Source organism: Alligator mississippiensis, chromosome 1 (assembly GCF_030867095.1).
Source record: "Alligator mississippiensis isolate rAllMis1 chromosome 1, rAllMis1, whole genome shotgun sequence".
NCBI lineage: Eukaryota > Metazoa > Chordata > Crocodylia > Alligatoridae > Alligator > Alligator mississippiensis.
In genome coordinates this window covers 345,338,083-345,360,698 of record NC_081824.1, presented here as the reverse complement: position 1 = coordinate 345,360,698, position 22,616 = coordinate 345,338,083, and the positions used below count along the sequence as shown (strand labels likewise).

At 42.7% G+C, this 22,616-nt stretch overlaps 1 protein-coding gene and 1 long non-coding RNA gene across 8 annotated transcripts in view; one reads left to right on the top strand and one right to left on the bottom strand.

Annotated features, from left to right (window-relative positions):
* The window catches only part of LOC102558564 (interleukin-1 receptor type 1), a 49,849-nt gene that overhangs the window by 20,515 nt on the left and 6,718 nt on the right, over positions 1-22,616 (bottom strand). For 6 of the 7 annotated variants that reach the window (XM_006269717.4, XM_059721012.1, XM_014600452.3 and 3 more), the window contains exons 2-6: positions 14,669-14,752; positions 13,195-13,261; positions 9,247-9,463; positions 7,163-7,352; positions 4,083-4,257 (exon numbers count right to left, since the gene is read on the bottom strand). In XM_006269717.4, coding sequence (XP_006269779.1) covers positions 4,083-4,257; positions 7,163-7,352; positions 9,247-9,463; positions 13,195-13,261; positions 14,669-14,680 — 661 coding nt within the window. In that variant the 5' untranslated portion in view covers positions 14,681-14,752. Of the gene's footprint in view, positions 1-4,082; positions 4,258-7,162; positions 7,353-9,246; positions 9,464-13,194; positions 13,262-14,668; positions 14,753-15,677; positions 16,521-22,616 lie in introns of those variants that run through there. The other variant, XM_059721013.1, reaches the window with a different exon arrangement.
* Positions 16,531-22,481, top strand: LOC132247768 (uncharacterized). Its single transcript, XR_009459171.1, has 3 exons — positions 16,531-16,630; positions 17,628-20,585; positions 21,226-22,481. It is a non-coding gene; the product is annotated as an uncharacterized LOC132247768 (long non-coding RNA).

Genomic DNA, 22,616 nt, shown 5'->3' with positions numbered 1-22,616 from the left:
CCTTGTCTCTTTTTATGACCAGGTCACAAAATGCTTAGACGCAGGAGTCAAGGTAGATATCATCTACCTAGACTTTAAGGCCTTTGATATGGCATTCTGCTCTCTTAAATAAACTGACAGGCTGTGATGCAGATGATTATTACACAGTCAGGTGGGTGGCAAACTGACTTAGGGGTCTCACCCAGAGAGTGGTGGTGGATGGGTCATTATCGACTTGGAAAGATGAGGGCAGTGGAGTCCCACAAGGCTCGGTCCTTGGGCCAATGCTATTCAACGTCTTCATCAGTGCCTTGGATAAGGGCATAGAGAGCACCTTGTCCAAATTCACAGGTGATAACAAATTATGGGGCAAAGTTAACACACCAGAGGGTAGGGAATGGATCCAGGTGGATCTGGACAGGTTGCAAAAATGGGCAGAATGAAATAGGATGTGGTTCAGCAGTTCAACGAAGATAAGTGCAAAGTGCTACACTTGGGCAAAAAGAACCACCAACACACTCACAGGCTGGGGGGATGACCTTCTCAGCAGCACAACAGTGGAAAGGGATCTTGGAGTCATAGTCAACTCCAAGATGAACATGAGTCGTCAATGTGACAAAGTGATCAACAAGGATAAGCGCACTTTATCATGCATTAGCAGATGCAGGTTGAACAGGTCCAGGGAGATGATGCTTCTCCTCTATGCGGCACTGGTCAGGCCACAATTGATGCACTGCATGCAGTTTTGGGTGCCATGCTTCAAGAGGGATACAGACAACCTTCAGACGGTTCAGAGGAGGGCCACTCGTATGGTTAGAGGCCTGCAGGCAAGGCCCTACGAGGAGTACCTGAGGGACCTAGATCCCTTCAGCTTTCACAAGAGAAGGCTGAGAGGTGATCTTGTGGCTCCCTATAAATTCATCAGGGGAGGGCAGCAGGGAATAGGAGATGCTCTATTTACTAGGGCACCCCCTGGAGTAACTAGGAACTATGGCCACAAATTGACAGAGGGCAGATTTAGGTTGGACATTAGAAAGAACTTCATGGGAAGGGTTACCAGAATCTGGAACGGGCTTTCAAGGAAGGTGGTGCTCTCCCCTACCTTGGGGGTCTTCAAGAGGAGACTGGACAAGCACCTGGCTGCGGTTCTCTGACCCCAGCACTCTTTCCTGCCCAGGGCAGGGGGTCAGACTTGATGAACTACTGAGGTCCCTTCCGACCCCAGCATCTATGAATCTATAAGGTAGAAGTGTGTCTGGACAGGAATACTTCATGTATACAAGACAGGAACTATATTTTGTTCTACATGGTTTATGAAACCCCTGACAGCAAAAAACTGTTCTTACACCACAAGGTTGGGTTCTATTCTTTTTGAACTTTTACCACAGCCAGGAAGATTATGAAAATATCTAAATCAATCGATTAAGCACAATGCTCAAAGATAGCAATTTCAACTTAAGAAACCTTTTCTTGTGGGAGAGTGGTAATTTTCACAATAACTCATCTGATGTCAATCAGCATATGAGGTAGCAATATTGCATATACAGATATAGCAGCTAAGGTAACAGTGGTAAATGCTACACTCAAAGTCAGCAGCAAGCATGACCTCTTGGATGTACGTAAGTATGGCTGACAACACAAACTTGAATACCAGAGCAATTTTCCTATATTACCATATAAGTTTTGTGCGAGCAAGCAAACTTGCTCAGATTCTGCAAGCAAACTGATCATCTAGATCATAAGAAACAGCTTCTCAGCAGATTTTGCTTTCATGGGCTCAGCAGGGGGAAAAAGCCATGATATTATTATTGTATTAGTATGAAACTTCATTTATGCACTCCATTACACTACTTCTTCTACCATAACCCCCAGCTCCCCTAAATCCACAATCCATTAACCATTGCTCCAAACAGTTTCTCCCTATTGACTTTTCCTCAAGTATCATGCTCCATTCTAACAGCATCTCCCAGAACATTGGCTGAAATCTCACTATTCTCTCTGACAGGTACTCAGCATTTTCTCTTCTCTCTGCAACTTTCACTGAAGCAAAAGGAAAAAGTTAGGGACAAGGGAAGATATTTCCAGATGCTTAATCTGCCCTCTCTCTCTGGGAGCTTGTCAAATGTCACAGACCTTAACAGGTTGCTTAGGAAGATGGAGCATCTTCCCCAAAAAACTAGAGCATGTTTTGCCAAAAGCTGCAATTCAGGCAGACCTGCTTTCCAAGCAGCTGTATTTCTGAACCTGAAAGGCGGTCACATCCTTTCCTCTGTAAGGTGGTGAAATGAGCCAGTCATAGGTGACTTTAGGTTTTAAGGTTTTGTGTGTGAATGCTTTATGACTCAGGCTGTCATAGTGATAAAGACAACTGGTCTTAAAGATTTCCAGTTCTAGACATTGCTCCAAAAAAACAAGGAGTAAAAAGTTAAGAGGATAAAAATGAATCCTAACAAGGGCAGATAATTTCCCCTTAAGGTGCAGTCAGGATTCTCCTTTGCCATTCACTGGGTCTATGGCTGTGCTTCATATTAGCACCCAAAGAGACTGATGCAACCAATGAACTTCTGAAGTTTAAGGATGCTGTACAGCTGTGTGTCTATTCTGCTAGAACAGTGACCATCTTTTGTCCTCAGCTACCTACACAAAGGGAAGCACAAATGACCTTTCCCTGAACATCCCAGCTCAGATCCATACATACCTTTGTAGGGATGACTTGGCAGTATTTTCCACTACACCTGGCACTGGCCTTTTTTAGTAAAGTAAACCATTATAGTACCAACAAGGTTATCATAAAAGCAGAACTTGTCACTTTTACTAGTATATTTAAGCCCTCTCTCATTTCCTCTGCTATTCCAGATACATCCAGGACTTGGGATCCCCATTGAAAAGCTATGGGGAGAATCACAAAGCTATGGGGAGAAGTGGACATGCCGGAGGGCAGGGAACAGCTGCAGGCAGACCTGGATAGATTGGACAAGTGGACAGAAAACAACAGAATGCAGTTCAACAAGGAGAAATGCAAAGTGCTGCACCTAGGGAGGAAAAATGTCCAGCACACCTACAGCCTAGGGAATGACCTGCTGGGTGGCACAGAGGTGGAGAGGGATCTTGGAGTCCTAGTGGACTCCAAGATGAACATGAGCCGGCAGTGTGACAAAGCCATCAGAAAAGCCAATGGCATTTTATCGTGCATCAGCAGATGCATGACCAATAGGTCCAGGGAGGTGATACTTCCCCTCTATCGGGCGCTGGTCAGACTGCAGTTGGAGTACTGCGTGCAATTCTGGGCGCCACACTTCAAGAAGGATGCGGATAACCTGGAGAGGGTCCAGAGAAGGGCAACTCGTATGGTCAAGGGCCTGCAGACCAAGCCCTACGAGGAGAGACTAGAGAAACTGGACCTTTTCAGCCTCTGCAAGAGAAGGTTGAGAGGCGACCTTGTGGCTGCCTTTAAGTTCAACAAGGGGGCACAGAAGGGAATTGGTGAGTATTTATTCACCAAGGCGCCCCTGGGGGTTACAAGAAACAATGGCCACAAGCTAGCAAACAGCAGATTTAGACTGGACATTAGGAAGAACTTCTTCACAGTTCGAGTGGCCAAGGTCTGGAACGGGCTCCCAAGGGAGGTGGTGCTCTCCCCTACCCTGGGGGTCTTCAAGAGGAGGTTAGATGAGTATCTAGCTGGGGTCATCTAGACCCAGCACTCTTTCCTGCCTATGCAGGGGGTCGGACTCGATGATCTATTGAGGTCCCTTCCGACCCTAACATCTAGGAATCTATGAAACAGAAATTGAGGACAGCTACATGACTTCTCAAACTTCTCTTCTTTCATGTGTACATAGAAATAGACCTCAAGTCCATTTTTTTTCAAATAGAAGTGGCAGACCTATTTTTAGTAAAGGAAGTTTTAAATTATCCTAAACATAATTCAGAAAGCAAGGGGGAGGGAGAAAGGGAGGGGACTTTGTGTTGGAGTGCTTTACAGTTGCGACTTATTTCTAACGTTCAAGCAAGGACTGATTTAGAAATGTCAAACATCTGTAGTTTTACAGAACAGCTGCACTATTTGAAGCAAAGATTTTTTTTTAAATCATAACAGTTACCTTCAACATCCAGATTAATGGTCCGTGAAACATTATAAAATTTTCCCATATGCATGTATGTTGTAAGGCACGTGTAGTTTCCTTTATCTTGTAGAGTTACGTTTTTAATAGTAAGATAGGGTTCACCCTTTAAAGGCTGAAATCGTGTATCTTCAAGTAATCCAGGCATACATTCCTAAATAAAGCAAAATAATAATAAAAAACTATATTATAGTGCTAAATTACATAACATTGATAATTAAAGCATTTGCAAAACAAAAAACTGTAATCTTTTAACAGCATAAAACATATTTCCCCACCCCACCCAGATCAAAACTAAAATACATTTTTGATCACTGATTAGACACAAAGCTTTAGTCATGAAACACCGGCTTTAGTAGTGAAACACCGACTAGTTATTCTGTTTTTAAAACAGACCTTGTCAAGTACTTCACTTTTTTGCCAAGAAGTTTTGGCTTTTGTTTGTTTGTTTGTTTAAATACCTCAGATGAATTTCCTTATCCCATTCTTCAATTTTTGATTCAGTTTAGAGAGATTTTATTAGATTGTAGGACCCCAAATGTCTTCTACCAACAGTAAGACTGTAGAGTAGAATTCAGGCCTCCTGCATAAAACATTAATTCAAGAGCTTAAAAATGTTCCCCCTTTCCTCCAGGAAGCATAACATGTTCAGGCTTCTAAACAATTTCATTATGTTCTATTAAAAATAACGTTTAAGGAGCTTGCCAATGAAAATTTCAAGAACATTTTTCCACAGGGCTCAAAGGAAAGGGCTGAGAGGTAGACTGAGTCAGAAGAATTATGGTCTCTGCTCAGGGGCAGATCCAGGATTTCCCAAAAAGCGGGTGTCAAAGCAGTAACCTGTGCTGCAGGGATGGCTGCACCCCTGCTCCCAGTTTCCTTCTCCCGCCCACCAGTGAGGGTGCAGCAGGAGCCTTTAGGAACTTGTAAAGCAGGTGAAAGTCTCTCCTTCCTTCCCCTTCATACTCAAAGGCATGCTCCCTCCGTTCTCCTCCTGCTCCACCACCTTCTCTGTTGTTCCAGGGGGAACAAGGAAAGCTCCAAAGCTGCTTCTGTTTGTCACTCCCATGCTGTGCTGGGTTCAGCTGGCAATGGAGATCCGAACAGCAGCAGTGGGGATGGGTGAGGGTGAGGTTTCTTTTTCCTGCACCTGTTCCCAGGGCACTGGTCAAGGAGGAGGAAACTTCTGGTCAAGGAGGAGGATGCTGTTGCTGCTGTCCCTATTCCCAGGGGAGTCCAGCCACATGCAGCCTAGCTGGGACAGGCAAAAGTAGCTATGGGACCTTCCCCTGCCCCAGGACCAGCAGGGAAAATAGCTGCAGCAGGTGGGGGAGCAGGGGAAGGAGAGGGGACAGAAGGGAATTTTACTAGAGCACCTTATAAAGTAGTATTGTGATCTGCTTCTAAAGTAAGATGTTTCAGCATCAGAAATGTGTAATTGCACTGTAGATAAATTTGTAGATAAGAAATCAGTGATTGCACTGTAGATAAAAAGATACAAATGATTCACTACTTACCATACAACTGAATAATTTGTTTGAGTATGAAGAGGAAGGAAGGAGGGATTTTCATCTGATTTAGGGACTTGAAGCCTTCTACAGCATACAATGCATAGAGATACAATTTCTCCATCAAACTAGAGTTCACACTATATAAGATTGTAAAGATCCCCAACCTGAACTGCATCTAAAAGTGAATGGGAAGGGAGGGCAATCTTTGCAACCTAAATATAGCATGCTCCTATAAGCCAACTCAGCTATGGCAATCAGACTACAACATGGTGATAGGTGTAGTTTTCAAGTTCTTCATGTACAGTGCAGTACAGTAATTTAAACCAATAAGAAACACATGGATCACTGTAGCTACATACAGATTACCAATAAGTGAGCTAAAAGGCAGAGGGACACTCAACTACAGAAGTCACACATTGGCGAAGTTCAGGCAAACCTTTTCCTTCCTATGACTAATACAGAAGAAGCCATCTCCTGAAGATGATTCCTGTGGGAAGCACTTCCACCTCATTTAGCCCAAGATTCAGTTTACTCTTATTTAAGGCTCTCTCCTTATTCAGACATACGAGCCTTCCTTTCCACAGCCACCAACGGACTCCTTGTAACAGAATTGTGTTTGTATGGCAAGCCAACCTTTCCCATGGAAAATTTAGCTAGCATATAGCAGAATCTACCACCTTCCAAGTCTGTTTAACAAACAGACAATCCAACAAAATCCAATGAACTGGATTTTGTGTGAAACTGAACCTGCAGTAAAAGTGTAAAGTGTTAAAAGTGTTTATAAGCTTTTAGTAAATAGAGTATGTTCCTGAACAGACTTAAGATTTATAAGCCATAAAAATACATAGATGATGCACTACTTACCATACAATTGAATCATTTGTTTTTCATATAAAACTATGAAAAACAAATCATTCTATTCTATGATAAGTAGTGCATTATCTATATATTTTTATCTACAGTGCAATCACACATTTCTTATCTACAAAGATACCTACAGTGCAGTTTCAAATTTCTGATACTGAAACATCTTACTTTAGAAGCAGATCACAATGCTACTTTATAAGGTGCTCTGGTAAAAACAACCAAGTTGCTGGCAAGATATCTACTCCAGTTCCATGCATAGACTCACATACTTGCTTTTTCCCATTGCCATTCATAGGACACGTCTATGCATGCACTGAAAGTTACTGTGCAGTGTGGGCGCACATCTACACGTGTGCGCCTGTACTGTGCAATAACTATGGTGACTTATGCCGAATTGGGCGTAAATTTGCTACCTGCACAGTAAGGCACATGTAGACACCTTACTGATCAGTGACACTATGTATGCACTCCAACTTGGGAGTAACTTTACTCTCAAGTCAGAGTGCACACAGCATTACTGCGCTGTAATGTCTATATGTGTAGATGTCGGTCTAACAACTGCTTACTGTGCAGTAACTTAGTGCACAGTAAATGCATGTGTAGACACGCTCATAGTTACTTCTCTAAAAAAAAAAAAAAAAATGAACATGATGCAAAAATCCTCAAATTCAAATGCAATACCTTATACCATTGTATTTCAGAAGCAGTGTTATTTTCATCTTTAAAATACTCCAGAAGAGGACATGTAATCTTTCCAGCGGTTAAGGTAAACACTTTCTGATCAAACCTTGTAGTTTCATTAAAGCATAAATCATTATCATTCTTGAAAACGCTTAGTTGTACATATTTTTTGTCAGAGCTGTTAGCTTTCCTGTAATAAGAAGAGCAGCAAAATTAGACCATAAATGGTATGACCTACATCCCCAGCAAAACAAATTAGTGTTACTAAGGTTCTGGATACTCTACTGGAAAAGTAGAAACTGAAGTCCAGCCAAAAGCAAAGCTTTTAAAAAACAAGTTTCTAGTTAGACTTTTAATGCTATATTTAAAACAATATTCGTAGCTGAAAAATCTTAGCCAAAGCCTACCACACAACTAATCAGTTTAAAAATTGCAATAACAAGCCCAGTCCCACAGTCTTTGTAATATCCTTCATCTAAGTGACTCAATATGTGGCCTCTTAAAGGCTTGAAAAAAGCATTTGGTAAAGCTAATTACATGACACACAGGCTTGATTTCTACTCAAAGTTACCAGCTGTCAGTCGGATAGTTTTTTAAAATGTATATTGTTTCAATATCACATCTAGTAAGACATGGAGAACTACCTCAGATAAGTACTTTAAAATGGTATTGCCGTGTTTATCCTCAACAAACATTTCAGTCTCCTTTTTAGTGGAATCAAACCAATGGATTCACCAAGGGCAAGTAATGCCTGACCAACTTGATTGACTTCTATGATGAGATGACTGGCTCTGTGGATACCTTTATTTTAGCAAGGCTTTTGATACAGTCTCACACAATATTCACATAAGCACGCTAAGGAATTAAGAATCATTACTATCTACCTTACAGATCATCCAAAATGGTCTATAAGGTGGATAGAAAACTGGCTAGAGGATCAGCCTCAGAGGGTAATAATCAATGGCTCAATGTCTAGTTGGCAGCCAGTATCAAGTGGAGAGCCCCAGGGGTTGGTCCTGGGGCCAGTTTTGTTCAGTATCTTCATCAACGACCTGGAAGATGGCAGAGTTCCTGGGGATTACAGTGGACAATAGGCTTAATATGAGCCCACAATGTGCCCTTGTTGCCAAGAAAGCTAACAGCATACTGGGCTGCATTGCTAGAAGTGTTGCCAGCAGATCAAGGGAAGTAATTATTCCCTTTTATTCAGTACCGTGTCCAGTTGTGGGCACCATGCTACAGAAAGGATGTGGACAAATTGGAGAGAATCCAACGGAGGACAACGGAAATGGTAGGGGGCTGGAGCACATGACCTATGCAGAAAGGCTGAGGGAACTGTGCTTATTTAGTCTGAGAGGGGATTTAATACCAGCTTTCAACTACCTGAAGTGGGGTTTGAAAGAGGATGGAGCTAGACTGTTCTTAGTGGTGGCAGATGACAGAACAAGGAACAACAGTCTCAAGTTGCAGCAAGGGAAGTTTAGGTTAGAAATTAGGAAGAACTTTCTCACTAGAAGGGTAGTAAAACACTGGAACAGGTTACCCAGAGAGATTGTGGACTCTCCATCCTTGGAAGTTTTTAAGACCTGGGTAGACAAAGCCTGGGATGATCTAGTTGGGGATAGTCCTGCTTTGACCAGAGGGTTGAACTAGATGACCTCGTGAGGTCCCTTCCAACCTAATTTTCTATGATTCTATGATTCAATTAAAATGATGTTATATCTATTATCCATAGCAATTAATTGACCTCAATAAATAATTACAAAAACAGTCTTTTTAAAAGTAAATGTTACACTTTCCAAAATTAGCTTAAATTTGCTCGTACTTATAAGGTACTTTAAGATGAAAAATTATCAAATATGATTTTACATCAAATACTACCAATATGGAGGTAACAAGCAACAGAGGCTAGTATCAATAGGTAAAAATTGATAGCTGAAGAACTAATGCATCTCATATGAGTAATAATAGGAAAAAACATTTATGGTAGAGTAACATGAGAATACAGTATTGTACCATGTGCATTAATGATCAGTCTTTCTGTTTTTTAGGGCAATATCACATTTAGCAACACAGGACCTTACCTTATATTACATGCATAAAAACCTGAATCTTCTAAATTTGCAGGGATAAACCAAAGAAAGTTTTCTCGCTGATGAACCCTGGAATGCCTCTCTGTGCTTACTGGTATATCACTACCATTTCTATACCAAGTCAGATTGTAGTCAGTGTAAAATGTTGGACAGCTGATAGCAACAGGCTCTCCTTTGAGTACAAAATGACGACAGGTCTTGCATCCCTCTATTTAATAACAAAGAAAAATGGCAAAAACATTATCATTGTGAAAAATCTGTTTATGTTAATATTTTTAGAATGATATGTGACGGATAAGCTTTCTTTCAATGACAATTTAATCAGCAGTAAGTTTGCAAATGTATCTGCATGTAGTCATCATTTTCCATTTGAGGACTTCAACCCACCCCTACTTTAAACCATGCAAACATCTCTTAAAGGAGGTGACAATAAACCCTCATAAATTAGTCCCATACTCTCAATGTTGAGGGTAATATACAGAGATGCTTCTAAATCACTGGCCATCTCAACCTTCACAATCTATTTTTCTAGTCCTCCTTAATTCAAGAAAAACAACTCTTAGGATGCCTGTAAATTTGTGCCAGAGTAGACTCGATTAATTGAGTTCTAATTAGAACACTCCAGCAACCCACCACTGGTGGTGGGCGCAATTTAAAGCTCGTTGAACAAGCTTTAGTAAAAGCACCCCTGCCGCCAATTCGAAGTACAGGACGCTGAATACACAAGATGCTGTGCCTCCCAAGAGTGCTCTAATTAAAATGCAACCCCCATTCCATCCTGGAACACGTGTGTAGACCCCCTTAGTTCTCATGCAAGATACTAGACTGACAATGTAGAAACTGTCCTTCACAACTGCAGCACAGGCAGTGGAAGTACACAGTTCCGCCCTGCTGCCAGTCAGACACATTTCTGCATCTGAGAGGACAAAACAGGCTAGAGAGAACAGTAGAGTAGTCAGTTTTTGAAACTATAAGAACAAGATAATCCAACGAACAGAAGTCCCATAGTGAGTCAAAACAATGGTCCATCTAGCCCACTACTGTCTCCAATTGCAGCATGTCATAGATGCTTTAGAGGGCGAATATTCATAGCAGGTGTGTTTGGCCTTATCCATCCCCTGGCGTACCCTTCCTGATATCAACCAGAATTGGTTAGGGATGTCAAAGGATCTACCTAGAACAGTCAGTGGATTTAATAGCTAGCAGTATACCTGTTCTCCATTAATCGGTCTAACCCCTTTTTTAACTTGTTTATATTATCTAACTATGACCTTCTGTGGCAGTGAGTTCCACAAGTCGACTACACACTGGCCACATACACAAAAGATGTTGACTGTGCAGTAGCCCAAGACTACTATTCAGTAACGGTGTGTGGCAGACAACGCTACTGCGCAGCAGTCTCAGGCTATTGCACAGTCCGTCAAAAAAAAGCTGTTTATTGGCACTACTGCACAGTAACTCAGGTTACTGCAGTCATTTAATACTTGTTTATACAAGGTAATCACTAAAATTCACAGGAGAAAAGTTTAAAACAAACAAGAGAAGTCTTATTTGTTTTTCTTTTGACACAGTGGCCACATCTATACAAGACATTGACTCCACAGTCATTACTGAGTAGTCATTTAGTACTTGTTTATACCTGGTACGTATACTTGTTTATACAAGTACTGAATGGCTGCTCAGTAATGATTGTGCAGTCAGCGTCTCATGTAGACACGGACTGTGTAAAAAAAGAGAAGTACTTCTCTTGTTTGTTTTAACCTTTTCTCCTGTGAATTTTAGTGATTACCTCCTAGTTCTTGTATTCAGGGAACTAGACTAAATACAGATTCAATTAAATCCATGAACTTGTATATCTTTATATGATTCAAGCCAGGTCTGTAGTGAGTCACCATTTCAGGCGAAGAAGCTTTTGTTTTAGTCTTTGATGCATATTCTGCCTTTACTTCTGCAAGTTGCCTCATCTCACCTGTACGTCAAGATTTCCATTTAATATAGCAAATGTGAATATTACACATCAAACATAAGCCAGATGTTGGTTGGCTTGGTTCTGTAATAAGTTAAAGCACAAGTATGCAGTGCTTAAACAAAAGTGATAGACCATGCAAAGTCATACCCAGTGACTAAGAAATGCAATGTTTACTACAATTATTTTAAAGAAGTCAGTTTATCATGATTAGATAAAACATGACACACCAGGTGACTACAGAAAGGATCTCAAAGCTTTCAAGCTTCTCTATAAATTTGCAATCCTAAATTCCCATGAAACTCTACAAAACCTCAGTCTCAGACCAAGGTATACTAAATTCCTGCTACAGCCCAAACCGTTTGTTTTGTTTTTTAAAAGAAACCCATGTCTTTATTGATCTTCCACTTAACATGTTTTCCTTTCTTCCAATTTAATTTTCTAAACACTACTGTAAGGAGAATTCCCCTGAAACACCTGGAAATATGTAACTAGCCGTTAGATAACTTCATACAACAAGTAATCACCGTAATAATATGGATAGAAAAAGAAAGTTCTGGTCACTGCCTTGGCATTCAGTGTTTCAAATTTTTTAACAGAAAAAGAAGCTTACAATGCCATCAGAGTGGTCCATGAACCATAAAATATTTATCTTTTGAGAAATCCATGTCCCTGCAGAATCCTTCAAATACCTTGGACTAATGGAAGATATTCCTTTACTCTGACAGGAATTAGGGAGGAATGTGATATAAATAGTCATTGTAATAAGATTATAAATGTAATATCTAACTCCAAATCTAAACAAGACTGCACTCTGCTAGACACTTTTTCCAATCAAGAATCAACTAGTAATAAGCAGAAAGCTATCAGTATTTATATCAGTATGACATCCCAACCCAGGACAAAAAGTACTGTTATCCATTAGGATTACACTGATCCACAGTGTACTGATAGGTACATCTAATATAAGTGTCAAACTCATCCAGCCCCCGGCCAGAAGAATGATGGGGGGCAGGTCCATAGGTCAGATCAGACCTGTGGACCCCCTCCCCCTGCATACCTGAACCAGCAGCTGCTTCAGGCAATGTAGAACCTGTGCTACATGTGGCACAGATCCCAGTGGCTACAACAGACTCTGTGCAACACAGTCTGGCCAGAGCACTACATGCAGTGCCTGCTCCAACCAGTCCAGAACCCACACCGCACACGGTGCCTACAAAAACTATCTACAGCACAGGTTTTGGACTGGCTGGAGCAGGTGCCAATGTGCAGCACATGTCCCAGAACAGGCTCCATGTGCAGCACAGTTGAGCCAGGCAGCCAAGACATGCTGCATGGTTTCTACTCTGGCCAGACTGTGGCACCTGTTCCATCCACTCTGGGATCTTCACTGGACAGCGCAGATCCCAGAATGACTGGAGCAGTCACCAGATCTGGTATGCTGAGGGGAGGGGTAGGAGGTGGAGAATGGAGGGAAGAGAGAAAAAGTTAATGGGCCAGATCTGGCCTGCGGACCAGTCCCACACTACAGGCACACGCTGTGCCCCATGTGGGGCTGATCAAACTCAGGAGCAGCACCAGGAATCAGTGGTGGAGCTCCATGAGCCAGATCTGGCCCACAGGCCATATATATTTGACACCCCTGATCTCCTGTTTGCTCATTATCAGTGTGCTATTATCAAGGAGGGCCATGTAAATTTAGAAATGCACACTTCTAGAAAAAAATTAACACATTTTAAAAAACGGTTCCCTCCATATTTGTGAAATTCCCTCCATTTTATTTATAAAACTATCCTATCACACATCAGTCTGTCCATTCTATCTCTAGCATTTCTATATCTTGTTGGATAAAAAGACAACATTCTCTGTTGTGACACCACTTAACTCATTTTCATCACACACAACATATGCACACATGCTAATCACACTAATTTTAGGCATTAATCAATTATTAAGAAACATGTTTAACTTACCAGTTGAGTATGGAGAAACAAACAGCATTAGATAGCAGATGAACCACAAGAGAGAGTTCATGTTTTGCTACAGAGGGAAAAAAATTCCATTAATATGTTAGTTAAAAATATCCTGGCTGCACTATCACTTTTATACCTCACTGTACCCATTATGTGGAAAAATGAGTGTGATATGGCCCTTCCTGGCGCACACAAGTCACAGTATTAACTGGTCCACATAGAGAGCTCGGTCTACGCTTTGTACCAACATTATATCAATATTGGTTATGACTCTTTGCTGGTAAAAGCATTTTCATAAGTGCATTTATACTGATACATCTTATTTCAGATTCCATGTTGAAGCAAGGCATGGCAGCATACACGCTTTTGTAAAACAGAAAAATGCTCTGAGTGTATAACTATGCTAGTGTATTTAAAGCAGCAAAGGTTTTAAGAGCAGACAATCCTGTTCTTCTCTGTTAGAAAATTATTGCAATGGACATCTGAAGTGAAGGGGAATGTGCCTCTATTTGTTTTCAGTTATAAATATTCAGGACTAAATATTCCAGAAGGTGGCAGGCAAGTTATCATATAGTAGTTATCATGATGCGTTTTAGTTGTGTAACACTGAATATCTAGAGTCAATGTGTATTACAAACCTATGTTTGGCGCCTCTTTTTTGCATATCAAGTTTAAAAAAAAAAAAAAAAATCTTCAAAGGTTTTTAGTCACTGTGTGGTCTTTCTGTTAGTCACACAATACCCATTTCAAAACATTGCATCACATTACACAGGACTGATGTCCTCTTCAATAAAATACAAGACACACAAAGGTGTATAAGACAGAATACTTCAAACAGCCTGTTTGGTCTATTCCAAGCATATTGGCTGAGACTTCAAACAGCTCGTATGCTGGGTTCTACACTGAGAGGACGTAAATGTTTTTAATATCCACGCTCTCAGAATCTGCCAAAGATGAATGTTCCCATTTATTTATAAGATTAGCATGGATTACCATTTTCAGTTAACAGAAGGAGTTTCTTACGTAGGTTTCCCAGAAGAAGATACTGCAGATGCTTGTCCACTAGGCCAGAAAACAACCTTTTAAATTGAGGGGAGGGGTTCTGTTTATTTTTAAAGAAAACTGCATAAGTACTGAACAAATGTTTGTGCAGTGTTAATAATTAACCAAAACAAATTAACTGTTTATGTATCCGAGTGAGATTTTCTAGCAGATTTGACCAAAAAAAAAAACAAAAACAAAAAACCACGGTTGGGGAAAAAGAAGTTCTGAGCATTCGATGCTCACAAAATCGTATACATCGCTGATTCAGTTAATCTATAAGGTGCATCTCTACACTACCTTCAGCCTGAGAAATGGATGGTACAACATAAATTCTAGGGTTTATTGAACAAAATTTGGAGGCTTTACTCCAGATTATAACAAGCTTCAAGTATGCATTCCCTTTAGATGTTACTTAATAAAGGACTCTTACCTTAGTCTTCATTTAGCTGCCATAAATATATTTTTGCTGACATTTGCCAATGAGTTGGTCGTCATTCTTGGAATTTAGACTTATCTGACAAAAAAAAAAAAAAAAAAAGCCTTATAAAAACCTCAAATGCATCATGTACACCTCCAAATCACCAAGGGCAAATTTCCACAGATATCCTAAATATAAACAGGAAGAAAATGTCTTTGCGAGATACAGCTTTTAAAAATTGGTAATGCTCAACCTCTGGCTCAGAAATTCGGCATCAAAGGAGCGGTAGCAGTGTTAATTGCCACTCCCCTACTGCCAAATTTCCAGACCCCTGGGAGGCCCCATGGGCCAAATGATGTAGCCCTGCACACTAGATTATCAGTCTGCAGCTAGATCCAGCATTCAGGATTGAGCCACTGTACAGGATCTGGTCCATGGACCAGCCCATACCACTCATGCAGCCCATGGGGCAGAAGATTGAGCACCACTGCTTTAAATGGAAAGGTGAGGGTAAAATTAGACCAGATGTCTTTAACAAGCCCCTCCCACCCTGCACAGCAGATACGCTCTGCGGATCAGCAGAATGGTAAAGCAGGCAAGCATGGGATGGGTTAAGGGTTCCCCCTGCCACTGCAAGAGTGCTATCAGGTGCTACCAGGAGTATAAGGGTCAAGGAGAGAAATTCTCCTTGGTCCTGCAGCCCTTAGACAGTGCCCTCACTGTCCTTTTCATTTGCTGCTTTTCAGCAACTGCCAACTGCTCATTGACATCCTGCTCTCTTCCCCAGCAAGGAAGATGGCAAGCCATCAATCACTGAGCTCCCTACAAGCAAAGAGACCCAAGAAGCAGCCCTCCTGTGCCCCTCTGGTATAGCTCTCCAAGCAGGGGGCGAGAACAGCTGTATCCTGACCTATTTTTCCAGGACTAAGAATTTCCCAGGAAATCTTAGTGCTGGAAATTAACTGTCCACAGCCAGAGAAAGACATTAGCAACCATCTTAATTGTAAAGATTGCTTTATACCTCCACTTTTGACCTGAAAAGTTGTTCTGGTCCAAAGTTTGCTATATGCTGGATGCAAGTAATCATGAAAATATTTTTTTTTCCAAACTATTCTTGAGCTACTGGTTATTTTTAAAATTCTCACTGATTTTCAGTTTAAAAATATTTGTAACAAGCTGACCTTTGAACTAGAAGCAAACTACTCCCTTCAAGCTTCCTAAAGTTAATGCTATGAAAAAACAGCATTAACTGAATTTGAAGATTACTGACTCTCTGTTCTGCATAATTTGCACCCCCACCACTCCTGACCATATTTACATCCTGGGTATGAATACTGGCATCATGGGTTCCAACAAGAACAGGAACAGGCACCGTATTTGTCCAACTGCCATCCTTGATGGGATGCAGGATTAAAAATAAATAAATAAATAAATGACCTTTCAGTAGTTCACAGGTTACTAAACCCTTCCTTCAATTTAAATGGCAACTACCTCATCATCCTACAGACCTGCAGTTTTCAATTTTTTTAAAAAAGGAAAAATTTACTGAGTTAATAAGTAATCAATCTATCATTTGAGTCTACCACGTGAACAAAGGGCGACAGGTAAGCTCTGTGCATTAGTTGGAAAAAACCCTAAAAAATTAAAATTAATTGTAGCCAACTCAATGATGCGAGTTTGAGCCTGAAACAGCAGCTATTATGAGGCAAAACCAGCTGGCCTACATAAAAGGAAAAAAAAAAAAAAATCACTAAAATTCAACTAAGTGTTAATAATCAATTTAGTTAAAATAGTGCGAAAGACTGCTGTGGCGGAGCACAGGGTGCTCCTGTCACTTTAAGGGCCTGGAGCTGGCAGCCTCCAGGTGCCTGATTAGGGCAGCCATTTTGGGGCCTACATAAACCAGGCAGTTTGGCTGCAGGAGGGTAGGCAGCAACATTGCCTGGCCTTAGGGCTGCTGTGAATGACCCGGAGGTAAGGGGGAGCTGCAAGGGGATGGTTAGGAGGCTCCTGGTCCTGGGCGTGACCTGAAACTGCACCCTGCCGGGAGTGGGTGGTCTGGTGGGGCTCTCAGTGGCGCGGGAGCCCCCAGGAAATGCCAGGCCAGTGATCACCCCGGTGAAAGGTGGGTCGGGGTGCCTTAATCCCTAGCTCCCACTACCACCGGGTGGGTGACCCCCGAGTTGGAGGAGGGCCGAGAGGGCCCGTGTGCGTGAGGGGCCCAGAGAGGGCGGACCCCGAGAGTGGGAGTAAGGTGGGCGAGGTGCTGCGGTTGCTCCTAGGAGGAAGGGAGTAGTGGCACGGTGAGGCCAGAGGAGTAGAGTGAGTGGCTAGAAAGACCCAGCCCGAAGGGGAGAGTCCCCTCGACTGGCCCAAGCTGGGGCCAGGACCAGTGAGGGCCAAAAGGGCCGGGGGCCCACCGCGAAGGATGCCCAAGAGCCGGGGGCCTGGGGTCCCGACTGGCCTTGAGGTGGGCCAGGGCCAAGTAGCCGAAGGTTCCGGGGGAACCACACCTGAGAGGGGAACAAGGCTTCGGGAGGGTGAGGTAGCCCAGATGACAGCGGAGTGGCCGCCTGAGTAGAGAAGACCATAGTGGGGTCTTGCATAGAAGATTCTGGGGCCCAGTGTGGGGGCCGGTGAGGAAGAACACCATGATGCCATCTGCGAGGCTTGGGCTGCGGTATTAGGGGAGGTCGGAGCCGCAGAGCGCCCCTGGGCATCGGGGCAGTCAAAGGGCAGCCTCCCGCTTAATTATCATCATAATTGAACTCATTATCATCAAAGGCGTGGCGGGCGAGATGAGCGGGCGGTTGCCCAGAGACAGGTGGGCGGGCCATGAAGAGCTCGGCCCTGAGTAGGCCTGCTGTCACGGTAACAGGCGGGCGGGCCACAGAGCTCGGCACCAGGAGGCCCCGTCACAACTGCATAGGCATTTTGTGTTAGCTTAAACAAGGGTTTCTTTTCATTTTAGCCTTGGATCAACGGTGTCAAACTCTTCTGGCCCCCCGAGCCAAAGGAGTGATATGGGACTGGTCCACAGATGGATGAATGGTGAGAAGCCAGCCCCGCTGGTGGGACCAGCCCCACAGAACCCTGTTCTGCCATGCCAGATTCAGAGCCTGCAGTGCCCACTCCAACTGGCATGGGACTCAGCAGCAAGAAGCTTTATATCCCAGGCACTTGGCCACTGCCACAAGAACAATGCCAGGATGCTTCCCACAGTGCTGCTAGGGCTCCAGCTCCACTGCTCTTCCCTGGTTGTTTGGCTGGAGAGGGCAGCAGCACTGTGGCTTCTTCCCATGATGGCAGCCAAAAGCCCGGACAAGAGCAACAGTGCTGGAGCCACTGCAAACCATGGGAAGAAGCCTGATACCGCAGCTTGCTCCCACTGTGGCAGCAGCCACATGCCCATAAAAGAGCTGCATGCTGAATCCCCAGTCATACCATGGGAAGAAATCTGCCACTGCAGGAACAAACTGTGGTGCCAGGCATCTTCCCATGCCACTGCTGGGCCTCCAACATCGCAGGTCTTACCCAGGCACCTGGCTGCTCCTGCAGGCCCCCACCACAGCCAGTCAGGGTAAAAGTCTGCAGACTGGATGACCTAGGCCTGCAGGCTGGATCCAGCCTATAGAGCATATGTTTGTCAGCTCTGTCCTAGATAATTAAAGCTAAGCAAGCCATTCAAACCAAAAGAAGTGTCTGCACACAGGCAAGCACTGGTTTAACAAATCTTAGAAATCAAATTCAACTTTCTGTAGATAAGCCCTAAACTTCTCCAAATCTACATACAATAGGCGTGGCTAAATCAGAAGCCACAAGAGATATTATTTCACCATTTGGGAAATGATGCAAGTGAAATCCTACTTATGTTATGCACATTCAGCTAGTTACCTTCCACAACGGTATCTTGATGTGGTCTCTCCCTGTATGCCCTCATTAGTAGACACATTTTGAGGTTTGGGACCTACTCTTGTATCTTTTTACTATTTGGAGTTAAAGTGTGCATTTGTCAAAGGCAGGTAAACCAGATTTTGTGTCTACCAGCCCTCCTTTTCCAAAACTGTAAGGTTTGTAAATAAAGAAATCTTGCAAATAGGAAGGTATGCAAAGGTCACTGAAATGTCAGCAATCACTGTTTGCCGTGCAGAGATCTGCTCTCAGCTATGGTATGGAGACATTGTTTGTGCAAAGAACAGGAGTTTCCAGACAGGCATCACACTCTCTGGATAGCCTTGTAACTCATCAACTCCTCAAAGGGATAGTACTCGTGAGCACAGTCCCTATAATGTGCTCATGGGAAAAATCAGATACTTCCTATAGCTAAACAGAGCCAAAAATTCCTAAGCCTGATGTTAAAGTAGGCCAGGGTCCAAAAGACCTAGAGTTACATAGGTAACACAAAGAAGATTGAGGGAGGAGCAGAGCAGAAACCCCTTGCAGGGTCTCTGGGGTAGACCTCCCTACCTATGCCTCCCGCTGTTGGCTGACATAGGTGGTATAGCTCCTGCACAGCAGCCCTGGGTGAGCCTGCCTTCCCAACAGACTGGATAGGTGGCGCCTCCCGTGGGTTGTTTTGCCAGTGACTGAAATTTAACTATTTTGGATTTCAATTGATGTAATAGTTAGGGTTTTTAGGTTTGTATATTTGTTCATGTTCCCTCCCTATAATAAACCCGCTTTTAGTTGCATATTGCTTGCGAGTGGGGAACTCTCTCATTAGGAGGGTAGTAGAGCACTGGAACAGGTTACATAGAGAAGTTGTGCAATCTCCATCCTTGGAGATTTTTAAGACCCAGGATAGAATAATATAGTTGGGGGGTGGTCCTGTTTTGACCTGAGTGAGGTCCCTTCCAACCCTAATTTTCTATGCTTCTATGATTCTAAACCACATCATTTTTTTTACACTGTGGTCACCCCTCATCATGTCAAGAATTCATTTCCATGTCTATTAAGACAATTATATGGGAAAGTCAATGAGACCTTAGGCATTTGCTTGAAAATGAGTTAGAACTGAAACCTTGCCAGCCAACGTCACTGCACAGTGGAGGAGTAATGATCTTTGGCAGAGGATCTGCACGCAGTTGGCACAGCTGCTTTAGAGGCAATTTGCATTTTTTATAGGAGCAAAGTCCAAGAAGTTCTTGCAACTTCCTATCCCTTGCTGAAGTGGCTTTGCCAAAGATATGCGAGAAAAGGCATACCAAGACGAGAACAAAGTACCAATCACTTCAAAAGCTTATCTGTGCTTCTATTCCTAACCCACTCCTGAGACATGATGATCTTAAGTTTTTCAGGTGACAGAAATTCAAGCTGGTTAGTCAGGTTAGCTGGCATAGCAACTTACTTTGAGAATTAACAAGACCCTTATAGATTAACAATCTATAAACATTGTGTGTAGTGTGAAGGCTTCTGAACACCTCCTGCATGGACTTTGAAGGTACCTCACCACTGGCCTGAAAGACCTCCCTCGTCTATTCCAGGACTTCCAAAATGTATGAATCACTAACAAGTTGCTCAGCTTGAGACAGAAATAAGGGATACCTGATTAGTCAAACAGGCTCCCTGTAGCAGGCTGCTGCCCAAGGCTCCAGCCAAGCTCTGAGCCGTAATGGTAATTGCAGGCTGCTCAGGAGGACTGGGTCAGCTGAGGGAGATAATTAGTGGTGGTCACAGGAAGCAAAATGCTTCCAGGGAGGGGAAGCCAGAGACAAGAAGAATGGAAAGGGAAAGAGAGTGAGAGTATCCTGCCTGACCACTGGCTATAATACTAGACCAGGGACTTCCAGGATCTGGGAAGAAACTTAAGTGCTGCAAGATTGGGAGCAGCATCATGGAAGGGAGCTGAGTTGCAGACAGCCTGAGAGGATAGACTGCAGTCAAGAAGGAGCAGCAGTACCTTGTCAAGAGATGAAGAAGACTCAGACCTGTAAGTTAACCCTTTATCAACTGTGTTTGGGTTACAGTTTGAAGACTGACTGATATAAGAGAATGCCTATGTGACAGGTGTACCCTGGGAATACAGACTGTATTGTGTTTACGGACTGTTTGAGATGAGCAAATCCCTAAACCTGCTACAGTTCCATAAAAACAGCCCCTGCCCCCTTTGCCACTGGCAGTCACCCTCCTGCCTTTTCAAGGAAAAAAAAGCCCTCTTCCAAAGCTCTTTCTAATGCAGAAGTCACAGAAAATTAGCTGTATCATTATGCATTCTTGTGCTCTGTTAAGAAATTGCTGCCTACAGACTCTAGTATGGCCTGTCTTGAAAATGAGTGGGGATTCAATGCACTCATTACAGTAGAAACTGAACATCCAAGCTCTTTTCCACTGGTTGTAACTTGCATCTGTGGCTGTTTTTGCTTCATTTTGGGTTTGTTTGTTTGGTGGTTTTGTTTTTTGGTTGGGGGGGAGGGTTGTTCTTGGGTTCATTTGTTTTTCCCCTTTAGTACTTTTGGGTTTTGCTAATGGTTGTCTTGTTTGGTTGGGTTTTTTAGGCCACACTTTACTTATCTTGCACTCTATATAGTTAATAGTTAAACATCTAATGCAAATGTGACTTGGGCTCCCAGAATTCCTTTTTCCCAGCCTGAACAAAGAATCACTGAAGTACAGAAAGAGAAGCACACATGCCATCAATAGTACTACTGCTGCATCAAGGCACGGACTTCAAATCAACAGTAAATTTTTCACATGGCAGAAATTCGAACTGGTCAGTCCGGTTAGCTGGTTGTACTTTGCACATCATTAACTTTAACTGTAAGTGGGTGTTACATATTGTAAACTATTAATTGGGTTGGTTGGTTTTTGGTTTGTCTTTTTCTAGTTTGGTCAACTTCAGCCTACTTATTATTTGGTTGGGTTGTTCCTGTTTGTAAGCCACTGCTAATCTATTCACACTGTTCATTCAGTGAAGTTCTCTGCTTGTTGAACTACTATTCTATGTGTTTTACTGCCCAATTCTAATGAGAGGGGAATACAGGCCATCCAAAAATTTTTTGAACTAATTTAAAATAAAGTAGTGCACATAGTTCACAGATCAATGCTGCCCTTAGTCCAAGTCCAACTTCACTAGTAAGGAAAGTACATAACAGGAAAGATTAACCTGTGAACCTCACCTACAAAACTCTTCATAGGTCAAGTGAACTACAGAACCCAACTATGGAAGACCTGTACCATAAGCTAGCCCACCCACAGAAGTTTTTCACAAAACATAGCACCAGTTTAGGAAAGGGAACAGTGAGAAACTCCCTGCTACACAGCCACCAAAGCTAACTAGCATGCATAGAGCAAACCATCTACCCACAAAACTCCAGGAGTCAGATAGCCCAATTGTCCCACTATAGTAGCACAGTACCTGATAAGATTCTTCACCCATGTACCCCAGCCACTGACTCATCCTGAGCCAAGTGGTACAAATGAGCCAAGCAAAAGAGAATTATTTTGTTTTTTAAGCTTTCTTGTTGTGCCAACCAGAGCCCTACTAGCACTATCATGCCAAAACCTCTAAACAGCATCAGAGGGCAAAGGACATGGCTGACTGAATAAGTTAAACAGAGTTCTCCTATCAGCCACTTCAGTAGGACCAAGAAGTCCCACACCCTTTGATAAAGAGGCCAGTACAATGACTAAGAGGCCAATTACTGTAATTAAGAAAGAACTGCAGACTAGCAAATAGGCACAAACTTAACCAGCATGGCTAGGGACAGAAATTACACACAAACTGGTGTAAGTGATCAGAAACTAGTTCAAATCCATAATGCAACAGAAGCTCAATGCACATAAACCATTTGCAAAATGGCTGAAACCAATGTAAGATAAACCTGGATGGATGTAGTATCAAACTCAACTGATTTGAGTGAAACCAGTTTATTGAACTTGTCCCAGATCCCCTCCAGATTCAAGTTAATTCAGTCCCCCAGCATCCCAGAATACTTTGCGTCTCTCCCACTAACTTCCCCCC